The 20055-nt window shown below is 50.4% G+C and overlaps 1 protein-coding gene across 2 annotated transcripts in view; it reads left to right on the forward strand.

Moving 5' to 3' along the window:
• The first annotated feature begins 10795 nt into the window (after positions 1-10795).
• POLD3 (DNA polymerase delta 3, accessory subunit) overlaps positions 10796-20055 on the forward strand; it is a 30709-nt gene continuing 21449 nt past the window's right edge. For both annotated transcript variants that reach the window (XM_082337896.1, XM_082337897.1), the window contains exons 1-5: positions 10796-10938; positions 12580-12635; positions 14504-14606; positions 17086-17125; positions 18713-18845. In XM_082337896.1, the coding sequence (XP_082194022.1) occupies positions 10879-10938; positions 12580-12635; positions 14504-14606; positions 17086-17125; positions 18713-18845 (392 nt within the window). In that variant the 5' untranslated portion in view covers positions 10796-10878. The remainder of the gene's footprint in view (positions 10939-12579; positions 12636-14503; positions 14607-17085; positions 17126-18712; positions 18846-20055) is intronic.

The following is a 20055-nucleotide window of genomic DNA, read 5'->3' on the forward strand; positions in this document are numbered from 1 at the left end:
TTAAACACTCCTCACAGCATTGTTTTTAAGAAGGATCCTCTGGAAGAGCTCAGTTAGGGAGCGAGCTGGCATGCGGTGGTGTTGGCAGGTCTTTGGGGACAGCAGCCCCAGAAGGGACACTGGGGACGTGTCCAGGTGAGACCCCCCTGGAGCCCCGCGTCCAGCTCGGGGGTCCTCAGCACGGGAAGGACATGGAGCTGTGGGAGCGGGGCCAGGGGAGGCCCCAGCGATGGTCCGAGGGTGGCCCAGCTCTGCTGTGAGGCCAGGCTGAGAGCTGGGGGGGTTCAGCCTGGGGAGGAGGGGGCTGCGGGCAGAGCTGATTGCGGCCTTGCCGTGCTTAACGGGGGCTTGTGAGAAAGGGGGGGACAGGCTTTTTAGCAGGGCCTGCTGCGATAGGACAAGGGGGGATGGTTTTAAACTGAAAGAGGGGAGATTCAGACTGGATGGAAGGAAGAAATGTTTCACGCTGAGGGTGGTGAGACACTGGCCCAGGTTGCCCAGAGAGGTGGGAGATGCCCCATCCCTGGAAGCATCCAAGGCCAGGCTGGACGGGGCTGTGAGCACCCTGATCTGGTGGAAGATGTCCCTGCCCATGGCAGGGGTGGGACTGGATGGGCTGGAAAGGTCCCTTCCCACCCAAACCCCTCTGTGATCCTCTCCCCAGAGCCGCAGTCCAGACGCGTAGATCAGAGCGAGGCCGGCCGCAAGTGATGGCCGCTTTAGCGCGCCGAGGGCGTTTAACCTCCTAGTCCTGCTGATCTGAAATCACTACAAACTTCATCTCTCACATCAGACAACTTGTGCCTTGGCTGCCTGACCCAGATAACTTTGGTACAAATTATAAGTAGAGCCAAACCTCAAATTGTCCTGGAATTACAACTCTCCAGTGCGCTTTCACCCGGCCTCTGCCTCGAGAGGCGAGAGCAGAAGTCGCTCGGATGGGTTGTTACTCATCTCCGACATCAGTCTCAGCTTCTTCATCTTTATCTCTACCCCGCATGAATTTCGAGGTGCCTTTGATTCGATACTGTTCTCTTCATGCTCTGTGCAAAGCAATGTGAAAAGTGGCAGTCGGGAGGGTAAAAATTGCCGTTCCTTCTGTCTTCTCTTTCTGCTGCCAAAAAGCTGCCAGTGCAGAATGTTTTTCAGGGATTAATCTCCCGAGAGAAGTTATTTCTGCTTTGAAGCGGTTGTCTCTTTTAAAATGTCTTATTTCAGACCCCAAAGTGGGAAAAAAAGGTCATTTCTTCCAGCGGTCAGGGATCAGACCTGGTGCTTTTTCCTCCTGTGAGAAGGAGCAGATGGACCCGTGCGTGTCCGTCCGGGAGCTGCGAGCTGCAGCGGCAGCAAGGGAGCCTTGTTTCAGGAGCCACCTCAGAGACCCGCTCCGTTTTCACCGGCACACGCAGATTTGCAGCGGTTGCTGTTCTAATCACGTTGAAATCAATAATATTCTTCACAAATATAAAAGAGCGGCTGCCTTCTGCTACTTTCAGGTGCAGCTTTGCGGTTTCTACTGTCGGTGGACTTGCTGTTTGAGTGTCGCTAGAAGGAGAGCGGGGCTGGCATCGTGAGGGACAGGTATGGCCAGAAAGCACTGTTTTTTTCCCCAGATCTGAGCTAAAGCGGGGCTTAGAGGCCGTGAACCCGCCACAGCATCCTTCCAGACAGCAAGGCAACGGCTGCCTCCGTCTTATTAGCTTGGGATGCTGATTCCTCCCATCTCTTCCTCAGCCCACCAGGACTTCTGCAGGTCAGGGGCCAGCTCTTCTGAATTATGGCCACCTCCTCCCACCCTGCCTGCTCCCCACCCTCTCTCGCTGGCAGCTCGGGGTGGTCTGGGCGATCTTTCCAGAGACCCCCAGCAAACCGCCGCTTGCTCTGCCTCCGCCGGGGGATTCTGTGCAGCACCGGGGTGCAGAAGAGCCCCGAACGCCGTCCGAGGCGTTGCAGAGCCGGCGGGTCGCTCCCGCATCACCCCTCTCGCGCAGCAGACGCGGGGCAGCGGGGCGGCAGCTCCGGCGGGAGGCGCTGGGATGAACCCCTTTAGGATGACTGTGCTTCGGATGATCCTTTTTCCCCTGCGCCCGGTGACCTTCTGTTGGAAAACGGGAGAGGTGTGAGCTGGGGAACTTGGGACCCAGGCGAGGCAGGAGACCAGTTAGGAGTCGGAAGATGGGAGGACTCACGTGTGATGTGGAAACAATTGTGTTTGCCTTTATTAAATGCTTTTAGATTCTGAATGGAAAGAGCTTTGGCATTTTAAAAATGTTGTTTAGCAGCGCTCGGTATCTTAAAGGCCTTTTTAAACTCAAAAGCATGAATCTTCAGGCATTGATGAAGTGCCTACCCTTCCTTCTCTTTTCTTCCAGACTAGGGACCTGCCGCTTCTCTCGCTTCCACGCTGCAAAGCAGGCGCCACGGAGGCCCGCAGGATCATCGTTCAGGTTGGAAGGGACCTCGGGAAGTCTCGGGTCCAATCTCCCGCTCAAAGCCGCGTTGCTCGGGGCTTTATCCAGTCAGGTCTTGAAAACCTCCGAGACCAGCGACGCACAACCTCCCTGGGCTCCTCTCCCACTGCTTGACCATCCGCACGGAGAAAAAGCTTCTCCTTCTCTCCAGTCCGAACCTCTCTTGTTTCAACTTACGCCTATCTACTTACCTGAGAGTATAACGCAGGTACGAGTGAGATCAGACCCAGATCCCGTGGCATTTTTGTAAACAGAAAAGAAATCCTCGGCTAAGAACTTCAGTAAACTCACTCTTACCCTCAAGCCAATCTGCAATACCAAGACACACGCGGACCGTGCCCTGAAGGTGAAAAGTGTAATTTTGCAGTCACCAGGCACGTTAACCCAGGTCAGGAAATCATCCAGAAAGCTCAAAGCAGGAAACTTAAAGGAGGAAAAAACAAAAGATGAAAAGAAACTTTTTTTAAAAAAAAAAAAATGCTGAGTAATGTATTAAGACCTGCACATTCCTTCCATAAACCAAACGCAAATGTCCGTCCAGGAGCAAAATGTCGCAGTACAAGAATAGCTACAGCGAAATGAAGCAAACGAGAGACCGAGAGTATGAGAGAGAGTGCACAGGGCCGCAGGAGGAAGAGGATGTATATAATTTTGTTACCAGCAAAACAAACACGATGCCAGCTGAGTAATGCGATTGCTGTGACCACGAGAGAAACACTAGCATGCTGCGGGGCCACGTGCGTCACTTGAGTTTATTTTAACACTTATTTAACACGTGCGATTTCCTTCCCCGACCTTTGCCAGGTAAAAAATTGTTGCATTCCAGTGAGGGTCTGCATCCACCCGGGGTTCTCACGGAGCGAGTGGCTTTGCCCAGAGCAAGGTGCGCTCCTGCGAAAGGCGGCTACCGTCGTGCGGCGTCGCTGGGTGGCCTCCCAGGCAGCGGTGCTTCTTTGGGGCTCCATGCCTGTTGGAGCAGCGCAAGATCACAGTTGCTCCTGGGATCACACAACCCTGTTCGCCCCAAACCCAGCTATTTGTTTATAATGGGTTATTCTTCGGCTCGCTCAGCTCTTTAGGGCATCACAGCGGGTGATTTCGGAAGCGCCAGTGCACATCAAGGGGAGCGGGCCCCTTTCAGCCACAAGTTGCATGAGCTGAAGCTGCTGTGAAGCAGCAACTGGGTGAGGGTCAGCAAGGCTCAGGGCCGGGTCCTGCCCTGGGGGCACAGCAACCCCAGGCACCGCTGCAGGCGTGGGGAGGAGCGGCTGGGAGCTGCCCGGCGGGAAAGGGCCTGGGGGTGCTGGTCGACAGCCGCTGGACATGAGCCAGCAGGGTGCCCAGGTGGCCAAGAGGGCCAGTGGCACCCTGGCTTGTGTCAGGACCGGTGTGGCCAGCAGGAGCAGGGAGGTGATGGTGCCCCTGCGCTGGGCACTGGTGAGGCCGCCCCTCGAATGCTGTGCTCAGCGCTGGGCCCCGCACCCCAAGGCGGCCATGGAGGGGCTGGAGCGTGGCCAGAGCAGGGCAGCGAGGCTGGGGCAGGGGCTGGAGCACAAGGCTGGGGAGGAGCGGCTGGGGGGGCTGGGGGGGCTCAGCCTGGAGAAGAGGAGGCTGAGGGGAGCCCTCATCGCTCTCTGCAACGGCCTGAAAGGAGGCTGGAGCCGGGGGGGTCGGTCTCTGCTCCCCAGGAACAAGCGCTGGGACGAGAGGGAACGGCCTCAAGCTGCGCCAGGGCAGGGTTGGGTTGGGTATGGGGAAAAACTTCTTCCCGCAAAGGGCTGTCAGGGCCTGGCCCAGGCTGCCCAGGGCAGGGGCTGAGTCCCCATCCCTGGGGGGATTTAAAAGCCGGGGAGATGTGGGGCTTGGGGCCATGGTTTAGTGGTGGCCTTGGCAGCGCTGGGTTAACGGTTGGACTCGATGATCTGAAGGGTCTTTTCCAACCTTAACGATTCTGTGATTCTGTGATTCTATGACATCAGCATCAATCACGTCCTGCAAGCACCAGCTACCAGTCCTGCAGTTATTTGGAAGGCGAAACATTTTCACTACTTCTTATTCCATTATTCACATGATTCTGTGATTCATGCCACCACTCCATCAACACTTTAAACTGGCAGAAGCCTGCGCGCTGTCAGACACAGCAGTGCCACCGCCCTGCCGCTCCCCCGCAGCAGCGTTTGTGTGACAGGGTCGAGCTGGTTTGGGGGGGGTTGATCCAGACTAAAAGTAGCGCAGGAAAACGTTCATTTTAACCTAAGTTGGTTTTCCTGACCCAGCTGGCAGCACGGCTGCACAAACACTCGTGCTGGCGGTAAGGGGGAGACGGTGGGCGGCGGGAAGCAGGTAGGGAAGAGCAGCAGAAGCTCTGGTTTGCGTAAGCTGAAGGCTCCCGGAGGTCTCTCGCCGTTCCCAGCGACGGCAGCGGAGCTTCATCGCCCGGGCTGGCGGCGAGCAGCCCCAGGGCTGCCAGGCGAGCGCGGTGTCCAGCTGTCATCTGCTGACTTCGGAAGGGAACTGCACGGGAGGAGGTGGCTTTGGCAACGCGGTGCCCACGCCTCGACAGGAGGTCGGTGCCTTCGCAGACCGCATCAGCTGTCGTCGTTTGGCCATTTGCAAGCTCTGTTAAGGAGAGGACCCCTCTCACGGCTCTAGTGGGTCTTATTCAGAATTGCTGTTTCTTGCCGCCACTTCTCAACTCTGTTACGGGTTATTTTCCCCCAAATCTATTAACCAGCCTTTTTTCGGAGTGGAATCTCCCTAGCAGTAAAGTAAAGATGGTCGGAGACATCAAAGAGCCCATCTTCAGCCTATTCTCAGAGCTCAGATCTTGCATTGCAAGGGGTAGCTTAAATTTTCTTACTACTTTCTTCGACTAGGGTATGAGATAGGGAGGAGGGAAGGAGTGGCCCTGTTTTCTGCCCCTGGGCGCAGTGCGTGACACAGCTGAGCTGACGCCGAAGAGTTTGCTCCCGATATCTCCTTGCCTGCTTGTCCCCGGGATGTTGTAGCTGTGCACTGCCCTGTCCTCGGGGCGATGCTTTCCTGCTCATCCTCATCTCTGCTTTATCAGTAGCCATTCTTCAGAGGATTTTCATTATTTCCTAGCGGTTCCTCTTGTTTATCTTCTTTAATAGCCTGGCTGCTTGTGGAAACACATCCGCATAGCTGCTAGAAAACAAGCTGTTCTCCCACAGCTCCTTCTGTGCCCATCCTACTATTGAATAAATGTCAAATACTCCATGCTGAGGCACACTAATTATCTTGAAATAAAAGACATCAAGAACAGGAATCCATAGGGGAACTATTCCATCAGCCTTCCCACGCAAACAGCCCCCAGAACATGCTCGGAATGAGACATGGGCATGATGTTACGAGAGGTTCATAACCTGAAGTCAGAAATGCCAGCTACTAATGTGACCGAACACGGGAAATTTGTCACGATGCTTTGCAGGACGTTCACGTCAGTCACCTTTGTTTAGACGTGGCAACGTGTACTCGGTGGAAGCAGCGATTATATTCTTCTGGCTGATCCATTCCCAGTTGGTTACATGTGCCTTTTTCTACTATAGTGCTTATACCTCACGTTTTTATTTTTTGAGAAGGGACTCTTAATACAAAAGTACAAAAAATCTGGGGACAAAAGACCGCACAAGGTATAAAAGCAAACCTATCTGCTCATGCCATTAACAACGCAGCGTTTCTCTTCGTGAAGGCATGCGGCACGGTGACGCACCACAAAACACGTGAGTGGACTGGGAACCAGCTCCAGGTGAAGACACTTAAATTTAGGCGTCTCCACATACGCTGGGTGTCTAAAACTCTCCCCGTCGCTAGTGGAGACAGCAGTCAGCGCTGTCGGCGGTGCCAGGAGTGACGGGGCTGCCTACGATCGACAGCGCCCGGCTGGCGGCAGTCCCGCTGCTGTTCTCCGCCGGTTGTCAGAGATGCGTTCCTGCTCATGTTTCCTTCTTCCACCTGCAAACTTACCTTAGGAGTTTCTCAGATGCCTCTCCCTTGTCGGCCTTATTGCTGCCTCATTCAAGATTTTTTTTATGGTGAACACACATGGAAAAGAACACAGAAAAGATGATTAAGCCATGCAAACATATGCATCTGTCTCAAATGCTGTTGTCTCCTATAATATTAATTTTTATTCTAGTTAATGGATTTGCCTGGACTGATTCTGGCCCTTGCAAGCCTAGAAGCAAATTAATTGTGTTGGGTTAATGGTTGGACTCAATGATCTTAAAGGTCTTTTCCAATCTAAATGATTCTATGATTCTAATTCCCACTGTTTTTCTGATGGTGTTTGATCCCAAGTCTTCCATGGCTATCCATTTTGTATAGTTTTGTATAGTTAAGGACGGAGTCATCGCCTTGACTCCTTCCTTAACCATAACTCACCCGTCACACAGGTCTCCTACTGAAAAGTCCCCGCTAATTCTACCTGGTTATTTGTTATTTGTGATTTGTCTTGGCGGCAGAAAGGAGGAGGGTCAGGCTCTGTATCTCCTTATGTATCTGTCTTACGACTCCCATGTCGCAACTGAAATCCCACACTTCTGCCCCAAAGCTGGATCTTCAGAAGCCTCCAAAGGATTTGATGAGCTCCACAAGGAAATGGGTGCCCGTACCTGGCTGAGGTTTGGACAGATTCAACTCGCTGTGCTTTGACCCTGGGATCTCTACCTCCCTGGTCTCCCTTCGGCGTTGGTTGCTCAAGGAAATCCCCCTCACACGGCATTAATTAGGACTTCAGCAGAACTCCTTTCACTCAAACTCCTCGGGCAGATGCTTGCCAGCTACTATATATAATAAATTTCCAGAGGCTCTGCCCATTCTTTTCTGTTTTTTGAAAGCACCGGTGAAACAACCGTTATTGTCAGTGCTCGGGCTCAGTTTCTGCTGGTGGTTTTGGCTGTGGGCACGTCACGTCACCGTTTCTTTTCCCTTTAACTGTAAGAACAATGTAAAAGGGCATTAATATGAAACTGCTCCATGCTTTGCTCACAGGTTGAAATTTTTATTTCTTTCTTTGTCAGCTGCCGTGTTTCAAGCACTGTTGGATAGGAACATGCTTGCCCAAGGACTTGATTCACGAGATGAAATTGCATACCGACTCTTTATCCGCTCTGGGCAGAACTGGAGACGGCTCGCACTAGCGACAAGAATAACCACCAAGTCCCAGAATCTGCAAAAAATCATTGCCTTTTCGTAACGAAGAGCAGTATGTGGGTAATGATTTTGACCTTTCTCCTGCTCCTTTGGAAATCAGAAGGAAAACCTCTGACTTCATGGCGTGAAAGGCTCTTGCTCAGCACTTGCTAATTAATACTTTGCAGCATCACTGACGTTAAGGCTGGTGTCACGACCTCGGGCACCTAGAAGAAGATTACTCCTTCACGATGTTAAGGCTAATTTTGTGATCTTTTCTTGCAAACCAGCAGAATCTGTCTCTCTGCTTCCCCTCTGTTGCAGCTCTCAGTACCAACACAGAACGCGTTCGTCTCACGCACCCAAATTTCATTTGAAATTCTCCCGACGTTCAGTCCCGTAAGCTGTGGCACTCCGTATGGACCTCCCAGTTTCCCAAAGCCAGTACTCCTAGAGACAATATATAAATCAGGAAAAGACCTAGTGCTCATAAAGGTAATGTTTCAGTGATCTCCTTGTCAGAGGAACTCGCTTCTGACCCGAAAAGCACATTTTTCAGCCCAGCACCGCGGCCCACCTGTAAACGCCGAGGGCAGAGGAAACATGCATCAGTTCTCCCCCGCAGGAACGGATGTTGTGGCGGTGGGAGATGCTAAGAACTTATTTCTTTTGTGTTGCTTTTACCTAACTGTCAGTAAAACGAAGCAAGCCATCTGCATGCAGTGCCAGGGGAACAGCTCCCTGCCAGAACAGCTTTATTTTCCCAGTGAAGGGAGAGGTCTCTGGAGTCGATCCAGGGTCGTTTCATACGTTATAGACTATTCCTGAGCATTTAAATCGTAGGCCCAATTTGTAGGCAAGACTTTGCTAACCTAACTAGATGGTATATGGCAAAAAGCAATTCACTGAGCGAAAACGAGCTGATAAATGTGCAGGAGACAGAGGGATTTGGGTCGATGAGGTCCAGGGAGGGTGGGGGATGCCAGACATCCCTCTCCCAGCAGCAGCAATCTCTCCGACCCAGCCAGCCCCCGCGTGGGACCAAGCTATAAACCAGCCAGGACAGGTAAATAAGAAACACGACAAATAAAAAGTAGTATAATCCACACTGAAAGGAAAAAAAACAAACCAACCTCAAAACCTCCTCATAGATTTGATCAGATTTTAAATTAACTTTATCATGGAGAAGTATTTAGAAAACAATATAGATATATCAATGAAGTCCTCAGCTTACTGTGAAGTTGTATTAAAAACAGCATGCAAATGGGATGGGATTGGGAATTAAAGATTGGGAATCTTGTGTTCCAGCGTTTGCTATTTATCTTAAAAAAGAAAGCATGGAGTAATATTTAGCTGGTGCTGTGAGCAGTGCTGGCAGTGGTCACCAGTGGAAATATGGGGACAGTTGAACCAACAGTAAGAATGGTTTTAAATAACACCTCACCCTGCCTTTTAACAACAGCAGCATTTATTTGGGGGAGGGAGTGGCAAGACTGCAATGCCTGGTTTGCCTCCGCCATTCCAGTGAGGATCAGGCAGGGCTGAAAATAAAAGGAAAATCGGAAAAAGGGAAAATTGGCGATTCCCAACAAGTGGGTGGTTTACCCTCCCTTGCTCTGTGCCATGGCTCGTCCTGCCCTGGATGTCAGGGACGAGGTGCTGGGACAGCCCACGGCGGGGCCGATGGAGGTGAGGAGCAGCGGGGTGGCGGGAAGGCTGCAGGTCTGCGACGGGACGGCGTGGGGACGTGTGAGGCTCTGGCATGGGGCCATGGGTCTGTGGGGGGACAGCACGAATATGTGTGAGGGGATGGCATGGGTCCCTGAGGGACAGCGCAGAGCCGTGGGTCCGTGAGAGGACGGCGCGGGGTCGTGCGTCTGTGAATCATAGAATCATGGAATCGTTAAGGTTGGAAAAGACCCTTAAGACCATCGAGTCCAACCGTTAACCCAGCGCTGCCAAGGCCACCACTAAACCATGGCCCCAAGCACCACATCTCCCCGGCTTTTAAATCCCCCCAGGGATGGGGACTCAGCCCCTGCCCTGGGCAGCCTGGGCCAGGCCCTGACAGCCCTTTGGGGGAAGAAGTTTTTCCCCATACCCACCCCAACCCTGCCCTGGCGCAGCTTGAGGCCGTTCCCTCTCGTCCCATCGCTTGTTCCTGGGGAGCAGAGACCGACCCCCCCGGCTCCAGCCTCCTTTCAGGCCGTTGCAGAGAGCGAGGAGGGCTCCCCTCAGCCTCCTCTTCTCCAGGCTGAGCCCCCCCAGCTCCCCCAGCCGCTCCTCCCCAGCCTTGTGCTCCAGCCCCTGCCCCAGCCTCGCTGCCCTGCTCTGGCCACGCTCCAGCCCCTCCATGGCCGCCTTGGGGTGCGGGGCCCAGCGCTGAGCACAGCATTCGAGGGGCGGCCTCACCAGTGCCCAGCGCAGGGGCACCATCCCTGCCCTGCTCCTGCTGGCCACACCGGTCCTGATCCAAGCCAGGGTGCCAGTGGCCCTCTTGGCCACCTGGGCACCCTGCTGGCTCATGTCCAGCGGCTGTCGACCAGCACCCCCAGGCCCTTTCCCGCCGGGCAGCTCCCAGCCGCTCCTCCCCACGCCTGCAGCGGTGCCTGGGGTTGCTGTGCCCCCAGGGCAGGACCCGGCCCTGAGCCTTGCTGACCCTCACCCCGGGGCCTGGGCCCATCGCCCCGGCCTGGCCAGGGCCCTCTGCAGAGCCTCCTGCCCCCCAGCAGATCAACGCTCCCGCCCGACTGGGTGTCCCCTGCAAACTGGCTGAGGGTGCCCCCCATCCCCTCGTCCCGATCAGCGATGAAGATGTTGAACAGGACCGGCCCCAGCACCGAGCCCTGGGGACACCACTGGTGACCGGCCGCCAACTGGATGTGACTCCCTTCACCACCGCTGTTTGGACCCCGCCGCCCAGCGAAGCGTACGCCCGTCCCAGCCCTGAGCAGCCGGTTTCTCCAGGAGGACGCTGTGGGAAGGGTGCCGAAGGCTTCACTACAGCCCGGCGCCCACGGCGCCCACGGCGCTCCCCTCAGCCCGGCGCAGCGCGGGTCCGTCAGGGAGCGGGCGGGCGCAGGGACCGCGCGGCGCCGGGCGCACCGCGCGGCCTTTTTGTCCCCGCGCGGCCGCCGTCGCGGCCCCCCGCAGCTGGGCGGGTTGCCATGGCGGCGGGCTGGCGGCCGCGGCCCTGAGCTGGGCGGGAACGGCTGCTCCCGCCCGCGGCCTCCGCGGCCCTCTCCGCCCCGCCATGGAGGACGAGCTTTACCTCGAGAACATCGACGAGTTCGTCACGGACCAGAACCGCATCGTGAGTGCTGCCGGCGGGGCGGGGGGTGCAGGAGGCCGCCGCCGTTGCGCGACCCCCTCAGGAGGGAGCGACCCCCCCACAGCGTGGCTCCCGTTGGGGGGGGGGGTCAGCCTTCATATTTGGGGAACCCCCCTCAGGCTGAGCGCCAAACCCAGCTCCGGGGGTGCTGCAGACTGGAGGGAGGGGGGTGCAGTGCCACGGCCTGGCACCGTGTCAGCACCTGGGGCCACACCGCTGCAGCCCCCCCCCTTCCTCCGCCTCCATTTTCGGTTCAAACAGCCCAAACCCGCAGGGAGCAGCCGCTTTCCGTTGGCAGTCGGAAGGCGAGGCTGGGCCCCCCGTGGCACCCACCTGCGGGACACGCGTGGGTGCCCCGCACCCCCCCGGCAGGCCGGGAGGAAGGAGGCCTCGGCAGCTGTAGCCGCCTTCCCCCTCAGCCCTGTTTGCTCCCCTTTTGCTCCCCTTTGGGGACCTACGCGGTCGCTTTTCCACAGGTCACGGCGTAGAGTTAACGTGGGCTTTCCATCCAGCCGGGCAGGAGATGCCTTTCTTGGCGGGATTTTTTTATCCCCCTTTGACTTTAAATTAATTTAATGTCTCTGAAGGGAATTGGTAATGCCATCATTTATGTCACAGGAAAAGCCGCTCTCCCCAAATTCCTTATGCGCCCTAGTAGGTGAGCTGCTTTTCAAAAAAAAAAAAAAAAAAAGCACTGTAGTGACAGCAGTGTTTTACCTCAAGCTATAAATGACAGAAGTGTACGAAACCATGTTTTTTTCCATGCAAGGTTGAGGCAGTCTGGACCACTAGTTCAGCTTAAAAGTAAAGTTACTACTTATTGTCCGTAGTCTCTTGAGGTCTTGCCTTTTTTTAGGACAATTCAGAAAAACGGTAAGCGTGCGCTTCTGTGTTTCTTTCAAAATAAAGATTTTTTTGCCTGGAAAATAAAGTTGGTGCATCTCGTCTGTCAAAGCAGTTGCATTAACATGAACTGCTTATGTCATTATAGTTTATTTCAGTAAGCTGCTAGACTAATAACAATTTAATTTAACTGTTGTATTTGAGACAGGAGAAGCCCTAGCCGGAGGATTAGTTTAAAAAGGCAGAATGGGAGGAGAAACAGGTATAAAAGACGTGCCTTGCCTGAATAATATAGCAAACCAGCGGCAGGGCAGGGTTTAGAGCTGCAGCCTCCCGAGGTTTAGCACGCTGCGCTGTCAGAGTTGTGGTGGTGACAGGCGAGGGTGGCAGAAATCCGATAAATCCTCAGGAGTTGTTTGGGAGAACAATAAGAGCTTCTCACAATTAAAAATTGTACTGTTTAATTTTTTTCTCTCTGTTGTGAAGCTAAGCAGTGCGGGTGTTTTGAATGGCTTTTATTTATGTGATGGCCTTCCAAGAAGGCATTCACAAAACCACACCTTTTAGGGTGGGTAGTTTGTTCAGGTTTTAGGGATTCGATCTAATTATTAAAGCACAGGTGGTTGGGCATCTATGTGCTCTCACTTCCAACAGGTTTTGCTGGGGGTTTCTTGGAGGGGGTCTAAAGAGTTTGACTTACCCGTGAAACAAGCAAAGGATGGGGGGTTTAAGTCAAGAGACCGAGGTTTTCTTACTAAAGTTTTTTTTTTTCTTCTACAGGTGACATACAAATGGCTAAGCTATACTCTGGGAGTTCACGTCAACCAGGCTAAACAGTAGGTATTAGTGCATCCCACAAATGTTTTGTGGCAAAGCCTTGTTAATTACCGTTTTCGTGATTGTGGTTAGTGTATTAAAATTATCTCTCTGGAAATATTGAAAAATCCTGCATGTCTTCTCAGGTTATGTTCTTCAACATGCCTCACTCCTCCTGTAGGCAGATCTTGCCTTGACTTGATGGGAGTTGTGCTTTAGAGAGCAGTGCTCAGCTGGACGCCTTATGCCGCTTTGTATCATAAATACTTAGGTCAGAATAGATGGTTTAGCCTGTTATTACTGCAGAAATGGATGTAGCTCTTTTCATCCTGAAATACGGATGTGTTTTCTGAACTTGGCTCTAGTCCAGCAAACAGAGCTATGCCTTTGGGAGAATCTGCCGCTGCATATCCCAGCTTAGGATGCCGTACGTTATCCCTGGATATTGCTGGGAGCAGAGTCAGGAAAATGCAGAGCAGCTCATGCGTATGGCAAACGCTCGTCCGCTCTGATCGCCCTGCTGCGTAGCGCATGATGCGTTATTAATATCTAATTACCAGGCTTGATGGTAAATGTTTGAAGGGTGGGGAAGTCAGCTGTGTTGCCAGATATTTTTGCTTCTCCAAACTTAGTATAAATGCGTAACCTTGTCTTAGTGTATTTTGAAGAATAAAAATTACTGTAGCCTTTTAAATATCCTAAGAACGAGCTCCCAAGGATTCTGGGGCTGTTGCTACACAGCAAGGTAAAGTTAAGCGTAAGATTTGGAGGTTGCGTAAGAGTGTCAAGTCCCATAATACAAATATTTTCTCTCCCTGTTTCTGGCTATAGCTTGGACCTAAAGGGGCATTTGCTGCGTACTCAGCTGGAATGTACTGAGCCCAGCTTCACCTGTCTTGTCCAAACTACTAGAATATCAACTCGGGCATCTAATGTAATGAAGAGATTGTTTGGTCTCTTTCCTCTGCCTGTGTGTGAACCGTTTAGATGATGCATAAATCTGAGTGTGCTTCAGTGATGGTGTAGACCTGACTGGAGAGCTCTGCTGGGAACGGTTCTGGTCATACAGTAAACTAGAAGGAGCCAGAGAACTTTTTTGCTGTGGAGAAGATGGCCCAGGTGAAATGGAGGCACCTTCTCATTCCCCTGAAAGCAGCCTGGAGATGGAAAACTCCTGTGGCATCTTTGTGCTTAAAACTCTCTCCTAGAAGCTGGAGAAGTGCCTGATAACACGAGTGAATTATTTTAGTGAGTTTGCTGGCTGTGGCAGCACAGTAATTGCAGTCTGTCTCTGTGGCAATGAGGATCTTCAAGTGTTTTTACCAGCTAGTGCGGAGTGTGCGGTAGTGTCTCTGCCCAGTTCCGTGGGACGCTCGTCATAAATCAGTGATATACGTGGGAGCTGAAAGCTTGAGTCCCAGCTCAATCTTGTCATCACTAATCATGCTCTTTCCTCCCGTTTCTGATCACTGTGTCAGTGGATGTAAGTGGGATTGTATAGATACACCTGGCAACGAGATCGCGTACTGAAAGTCATCGGTTCCTCTGTCAGGTGTTTCAGAGGGCTGGGTTGTAGCAAGGGAAACAGCCTTCTCGAGGGGAGCCTTTGGAACAAGCTGCCCGAGGGACGTGAGACCATCTGCAACCAACTATTAAAGCTTGCATTCGTTGCACCTTTGGTTTATGTAGTTGTTGGACTGAGATTCTTCAAAGTGGTGGAGGAGAAAGGTGTCTCAGTAAGATTAATTTAATCCTGGTTAAAATAACTGTGCTTATGTGAAATGTTTCCATGTCAGGCTGGCTTTGCTCTTGTTCTGTAAGCTTCATGGAAGGGGCGGTGACAGGCACTTTCCGTTCTAGGTGATTAACACTGGTTTCTTTTGTGCAGGATGCTGTATGATTACGTAGAGAGGAAACGAAAGGAGAATTCAGGAGCTCAGCTTCACGTCACCTACTTAGTAGCAGGAAACCTCATCCAGAATGGGCGCGTTGTGAGTGTTTTATTTCTCAAAGGTGTCTGTGAGCTCTTTGTTCTTGTGTCTTCCATCTTGTTTTGTAATCTTTGGGTCAAAAGCTGAACTTGCTCTCTTTTTCCAGTAACAGGCACAGCGTGCACACGTACAAAACAAGACGCTATCTCTGCCCCAGCATACAAACGATGGGGAGGAAAGATCAGTTGGTCATGATTTGGTAATACAGTGCTGAATAATGCACCGGGGCTTTTATTTAATTAACTGCAATCCTGTTACCGGTCATCTCTCAATCCTGTCACTGCTGTTGGACAGCAGATTTTCTGGAGCAGTCTGGAGGGGCCCTTGTGAGATCAGCGAACCCACTTCCCAGGAGCTGCTGTGGAGTGGAGAGCAGTGTTTGGATGGAGCTTGGAATTCAGTTAGAACAGAATAATAACAAATGATAAATAGAATAATAAATAGTTGAAGTTCTCTTCTTAAACAAAGCAACTTTTTTATCCTGATATACAACAGAAACATAAACTTATTAACAGTATTTTGTATTTAAAATGCATTGACTTATTAAGGAAAGGAATCATTGCTTGTAGTTAATGTATTTATTTTTTCTCATTGCTCCTCGTCACATTTTCAAGAATGTCATATAAAATTTCAGACAGGTACCCCAGGGGTTTTTGAAAGAAGATGAGCAAATTGAGTGCCTGTTTCTCTTTGCTGTCAAAAGAATTTAATAGCCAAACACTAAATGCCTTTGACATTCCACTAGGTGTCTATTCATATCTTTAGATACCCAAATATCTCTTACAGTACAATCCACACTCCTCATTTAGAATTTGTACATCTCCGGGTGTCCTGGCTTTTCTTTGTAGATTGGAAAAAAAAAAAAAAAAAACACAAACCTTTTTTGATTTTCCTAAATAATAAACTGGTTCACGTGCATAGAATATTCTCTTTACATCTCCAAATTACCCTGAAATTGAAGGTAATTAGTTATTGCATTAATTCTGTACAACAGAATATATTTATTTAAAGCTGTCCAGATAGTGTCACATTTATAGCCTGAGCTTAATAGGTTTTCCCCCAATTTCTATTGGAAAAAATAAGGTAGCATCTCTTGGCTCACTAGAATTAGTGAGAGATTTGTCAACAAATTGTAATATTTTAAAGTTTGCCATAATGTATTTAAAACAAAGAAGTGAATTCTGACATAGGATATAGACAATTGTTTTTAAACTCTGTCTTAGCAGTTTATTTATTTATAAACCAAGAAAGATCTACGAAGGTAAACGTACAAAGGGCACTTTTTTGTTTGTTTGTTTTTAAATATCTTATTTTTGAATAGTGCAATAGCAGTGCCTGCTCGGGCAGGTGACCTGCAGGTGCGGTAAGTTGTTAGGGGCAGAGATGAAGCGATGCTCAGGGTTGGGAAGGCCGCACAGGAGGAGTATAAAGTTCCTCGTACCAGGTGTCTGAGGGGTAGCTGGAGCGGGTGGGGGCAGAGGTCAGCTCTGGAAGATACCTCCAAAAGACGTGCAGGCACTGGAGTAGCTGGTGGGTTTTACCTGGCACAACTCAATTTTGGGTAGGAAAGGGATGGGAGTGCTTAGATGCAACCCTGTGCTCACTGGTAACCCTGCACTACTGCCTGCTGTCGGTAGGTGTAGCCACAAGGCTGTGGATTCAACAGCAAGACTCCTTGGAAGGGAGATCTGGATAGAAATCAGCCACAAGTAATTCTCATCGTGTCTTAAACACGGCCCACTCTTTACTTGCAACCTTTTATCCGCCTCAGCGAGGGACCGAGACTCTCAATCTTTCTTTACCATTTCAGGTTGCCTACATTTTCTTACCTCTTACTCTTTTGCTGGCGAGCCTGTGGTATCAGTTAAACACACCATTAATGGTTGGATTTTGTCCAGTCTGTCGCTTTGGATACTCTCTGTGTTAACTGCAGCCTGTTAAATGTCACAGAGCAGGTATGGTCCTCGAAGACTGGCTGTAAAGCACATTTCCAGAAACGTTCATTTCTGGCTTTTAAATTAATGCTTAATTTCTCACGGTGTTCTGCTTCTCTGGTGCCGTCTCAGAGCTACAGATTGCTACGTTAGAGTTTACTGGCAATCTAAACGTACATGGGTGATGCGGGCTAGCGCGGCGGATTTCTAGCAGTTGGGTCCTCAGCTGCATTATTTTGCTTTTCTCCGCCGTGCTGCGCAGTTGTTTAGTTCTTGTTTCATCTGTGTCTCATCTCCCAGTGTCAGGAATGGGGGGCAGGGGGCTGTAGTGATCTGTGAAACAGTCTCTTACAAAAGTAGGAAGACAGAGCTTTAAAAACTAGTGGCTGATGACTGTTCAAAGGCATTGGCAGTGTTCTTTGCAGCTATAAAGCTGCACCTCTAATCGATAGACTTTCTTATTCAATAGATAACTGAAAATACCAGTCTTCTGTACAAGAGATCTTTTTAAATTCTAAGGTTGCAATTTATTTATTTTTTTACAGTGCCACAAGGTTGCAGTAGTGAGAGAGGATAAACTCGAAGGTAAGCAGATCGTGAAAATTATGTGGTTTTAACTTTTTTCTTTGAAAGAACAGCGAAGTGAGTAAAGCTCAGAACTTGCCATCTGCACGTAAATGCCCAGTCAGGCTGCTGGGTTCAGGTGTGTACTTCTTGTACTAGCTTTTTCTCAGAATTTTGAGTATCTGAGCCAACAGCTGTGTAACTTCAGACTTTTGACTTGGATCTGATTTTTTTTTTTTTTTTTAACGGTGAACATTTTAGTCAGTGATTCTTTTCCACCTCCCTGCCGCTGACAGGCAGCTCCTCCTTAAAGGCAACAGTATCCGAGTAGCGTACAGCAGTGTCTCGCAGTGTTTTAGAACAATTATGAGCCTTCAGGCTCCCAAGGATGCTGAAGCAGATAATTCTAGTTATTGGTTAAATGCAATTGCAGTCTTTGTTTGCCCTGAGTGACGTGGGTGTTAGTTAAATGTCCCACAAGAACGTTCTCACTTTTGTCTGGAGTATTTGCTTTCATGGTAAAAGGTGGAAAAACCCACCGCTATAACACTGCTTCCTCCAACTGTTCTCCCTGCCCTGCCAGTCGTCTTACCGCCTTTCCAGGTCTGGTCCTGCTGGTGAGGTCTGATCCGTAGCAATTGAAACACAGCTGCAGGCTCTTCGTTGTTTTCAAATAACATCTTTGGCATTCAAGAACGTACTGTGGCATTTGTGACCTTAAATATCCGTGCTGATGATCTAACTTTGTTTGAAAGACTTGCCTTATTTTCCTTTGTGAGGTCTGAAGTGGATTTCTAGTTAAAGTTGTCTTTATCAGGCGAGTAGATTGTCAAGCCGTGCAACTGCTGTCTGTCATGTTTGTTGCGTTATGTGTGCTGCGTAATATTCTGTTTTGCTGTGGAGGAAAGGGTTGTTTGTGTTTTTTTTGTATTAGAAGACAGGCCAGAGGTATGACTTACATTTGGAAGAGGCTGAGATTTGTGATGGGAGTAAGGCTGCCATCAGGACTGGCCCCAAGAAATGATTACTGTGTGTATTTTTATAGTGCCTAGAAGCGCTGTCTCAGACCGGGACTGCGTGGAAAGAACAATATAAGCAATGAACAAAGAATTCCTAAAAACCAGCCCTTGCCTTAAGCGGGTAACAGTCTAAATAGCATAGAAGAGGCAAAACCTTGATTCCAGCAGACTACTAGAGAAGGCGCTGTGACGCTAGTTGATACGGTGGACGCTACCTTACTGGCAGAGAGCAGCTCCAGCAGGGTAGAATTATGACCATCTATCTTCTTCCTTAGCTTTAGGCAGTCATACAGATATTCTGGATCCCAAACACCAGATAATTTGAAGGTAAACACAGAGAGATTGCTCTTAATTCCGTTGTGTGAGAACCAAGTGTGTACAATGGAAAACGTGTTTGACAGGCTCGTGGAGTCTGTTACCTTGAATTCACAATTAGCGAGTATTGGCAGAAGGGACAAGGACACAGTTTTGTATTCAGGTCCTTGCTGTCAAGTCTTTCTCCATCCTTGGTAGAGCCTGATACTTAAAGTTGCCACCTGATTCTGTAAAGGCTGTGCTAACAGAGGACTCTCTCTTTTTTTCTCCCCAGCAATGAAGTCTAAACTAGCCACGATTGCGAGCGTGCACGTCTACAGCATTCAGAAAGCCTTGCTCAAGGACAGCGGGCCGCTCTACAACACAGACTACGATATTGTCAAAACAAACCTGCACAACTGCAGCAAGTGAGTTGCGCCTTGGTTTTTCTTCTTAAGCTGTGTGATTTGAGACTGATGAGGTGTTGCTACATAGTGCACTTAAGCAGAAGTCCGTGGTTACCAGATATGCCTGGAGTTTTAGAAAGCTAGAAAAAGATATCTTCTAAGTCACGCCAGACCAGTCCCCAGACAGCGCATTGTATGGTTGTTTTGTAAACCGAGCTGTTTCCAGCTTACAGTTGGTTCACTTGCTCTGTTACTCCAACAGGCAGACTGTTGCAGTACCGTTCTTCTCTGATGGCTAGAAACCTTTTTCTCATTTCCAGGCCACGCTTCCTCGTGACCATTTTTATCCAGTTCTCAGTCAGGAAGAGTAAATTGAAACAGACTTACAAAAACACGAGTGATGCGCTCAGCAAGGCGCTAACGGGAGTTTGCCTTCTGGTTTGCGAGACCGTGTTTGCATCCACTGGACTCGTCCACCTCTCTGAAGATGTCTTACCAGAACGCATTCTCCATATGTAAGGCGAGAGCCTGGGGTGTCGGGGAAGCATACAAAACAGACCGAGCAGCACAAGCGCCCTTCGTGGTTGAAGTAGAGAGAGGTTGTCCTGGAATTCAGAGGGACTTCAGCCTCCAGGGTTCGTTGTCTCTCCTCCTGAACCGTGCCTGGCAGCTGTGGCTTTTCGTTTATATGTTGTTTCCACCCCGACAGCCTCAGCTTGGTGCAATCAGTACGTACAGTGCCATGACGGATGTGGTTTAGAAGGGGGATGCCTGAATGTTGTGTCATAGAAAGAGTATAGAATTTGAAAGTAGAAACATGGCTGTCTTCAAAACGTTGACGAGAGTGGCTGAGAGAATAAAGTCCTAGAAGCTGTGTGTGTCGAATGTGAATGTCGGTACTGTGGTAGGTGCTAGAAGGCCCTGCTTCAACGAGGACGCGTGCCGTAGGTTTGGCTGCAGTTGCCTTGTTCCAGTCTGCTGACTCTCGGGCACCCCTGCGCGACGATACTTGTGTCTTAGAGGAGTCTGCCTTTCAGGCTTGGGCATCCGGAAGGTTTAGACAATTCAGATTCTGAAATGGCTTTCTGAAGCTTCTGCTTAAATACCTGCCTGGCTTTGGAGCAGAATTTCCCAACCAAGCTAAAAAAACCTCAGCTTCTTCATTTGTGACCTGGCTGACTGAATTCAGGCTGACCATGTTCCCTCTGCCTTGTCAGCTACATGAGTTGTC

This window comes from Platalea leucorodia, assembly GCF_965183815.1.
Source record: "Platalea leucorodia genome assembly, chromosome: 2".
In the NCBI taxonomy this organism is placed as follows: domain Eukaryota; kingdom Metazoa; phylum Chordata; class Aves; order Pelecaniformes; family Threskiornithidae; genus Platalea; species Platalea leucorodia.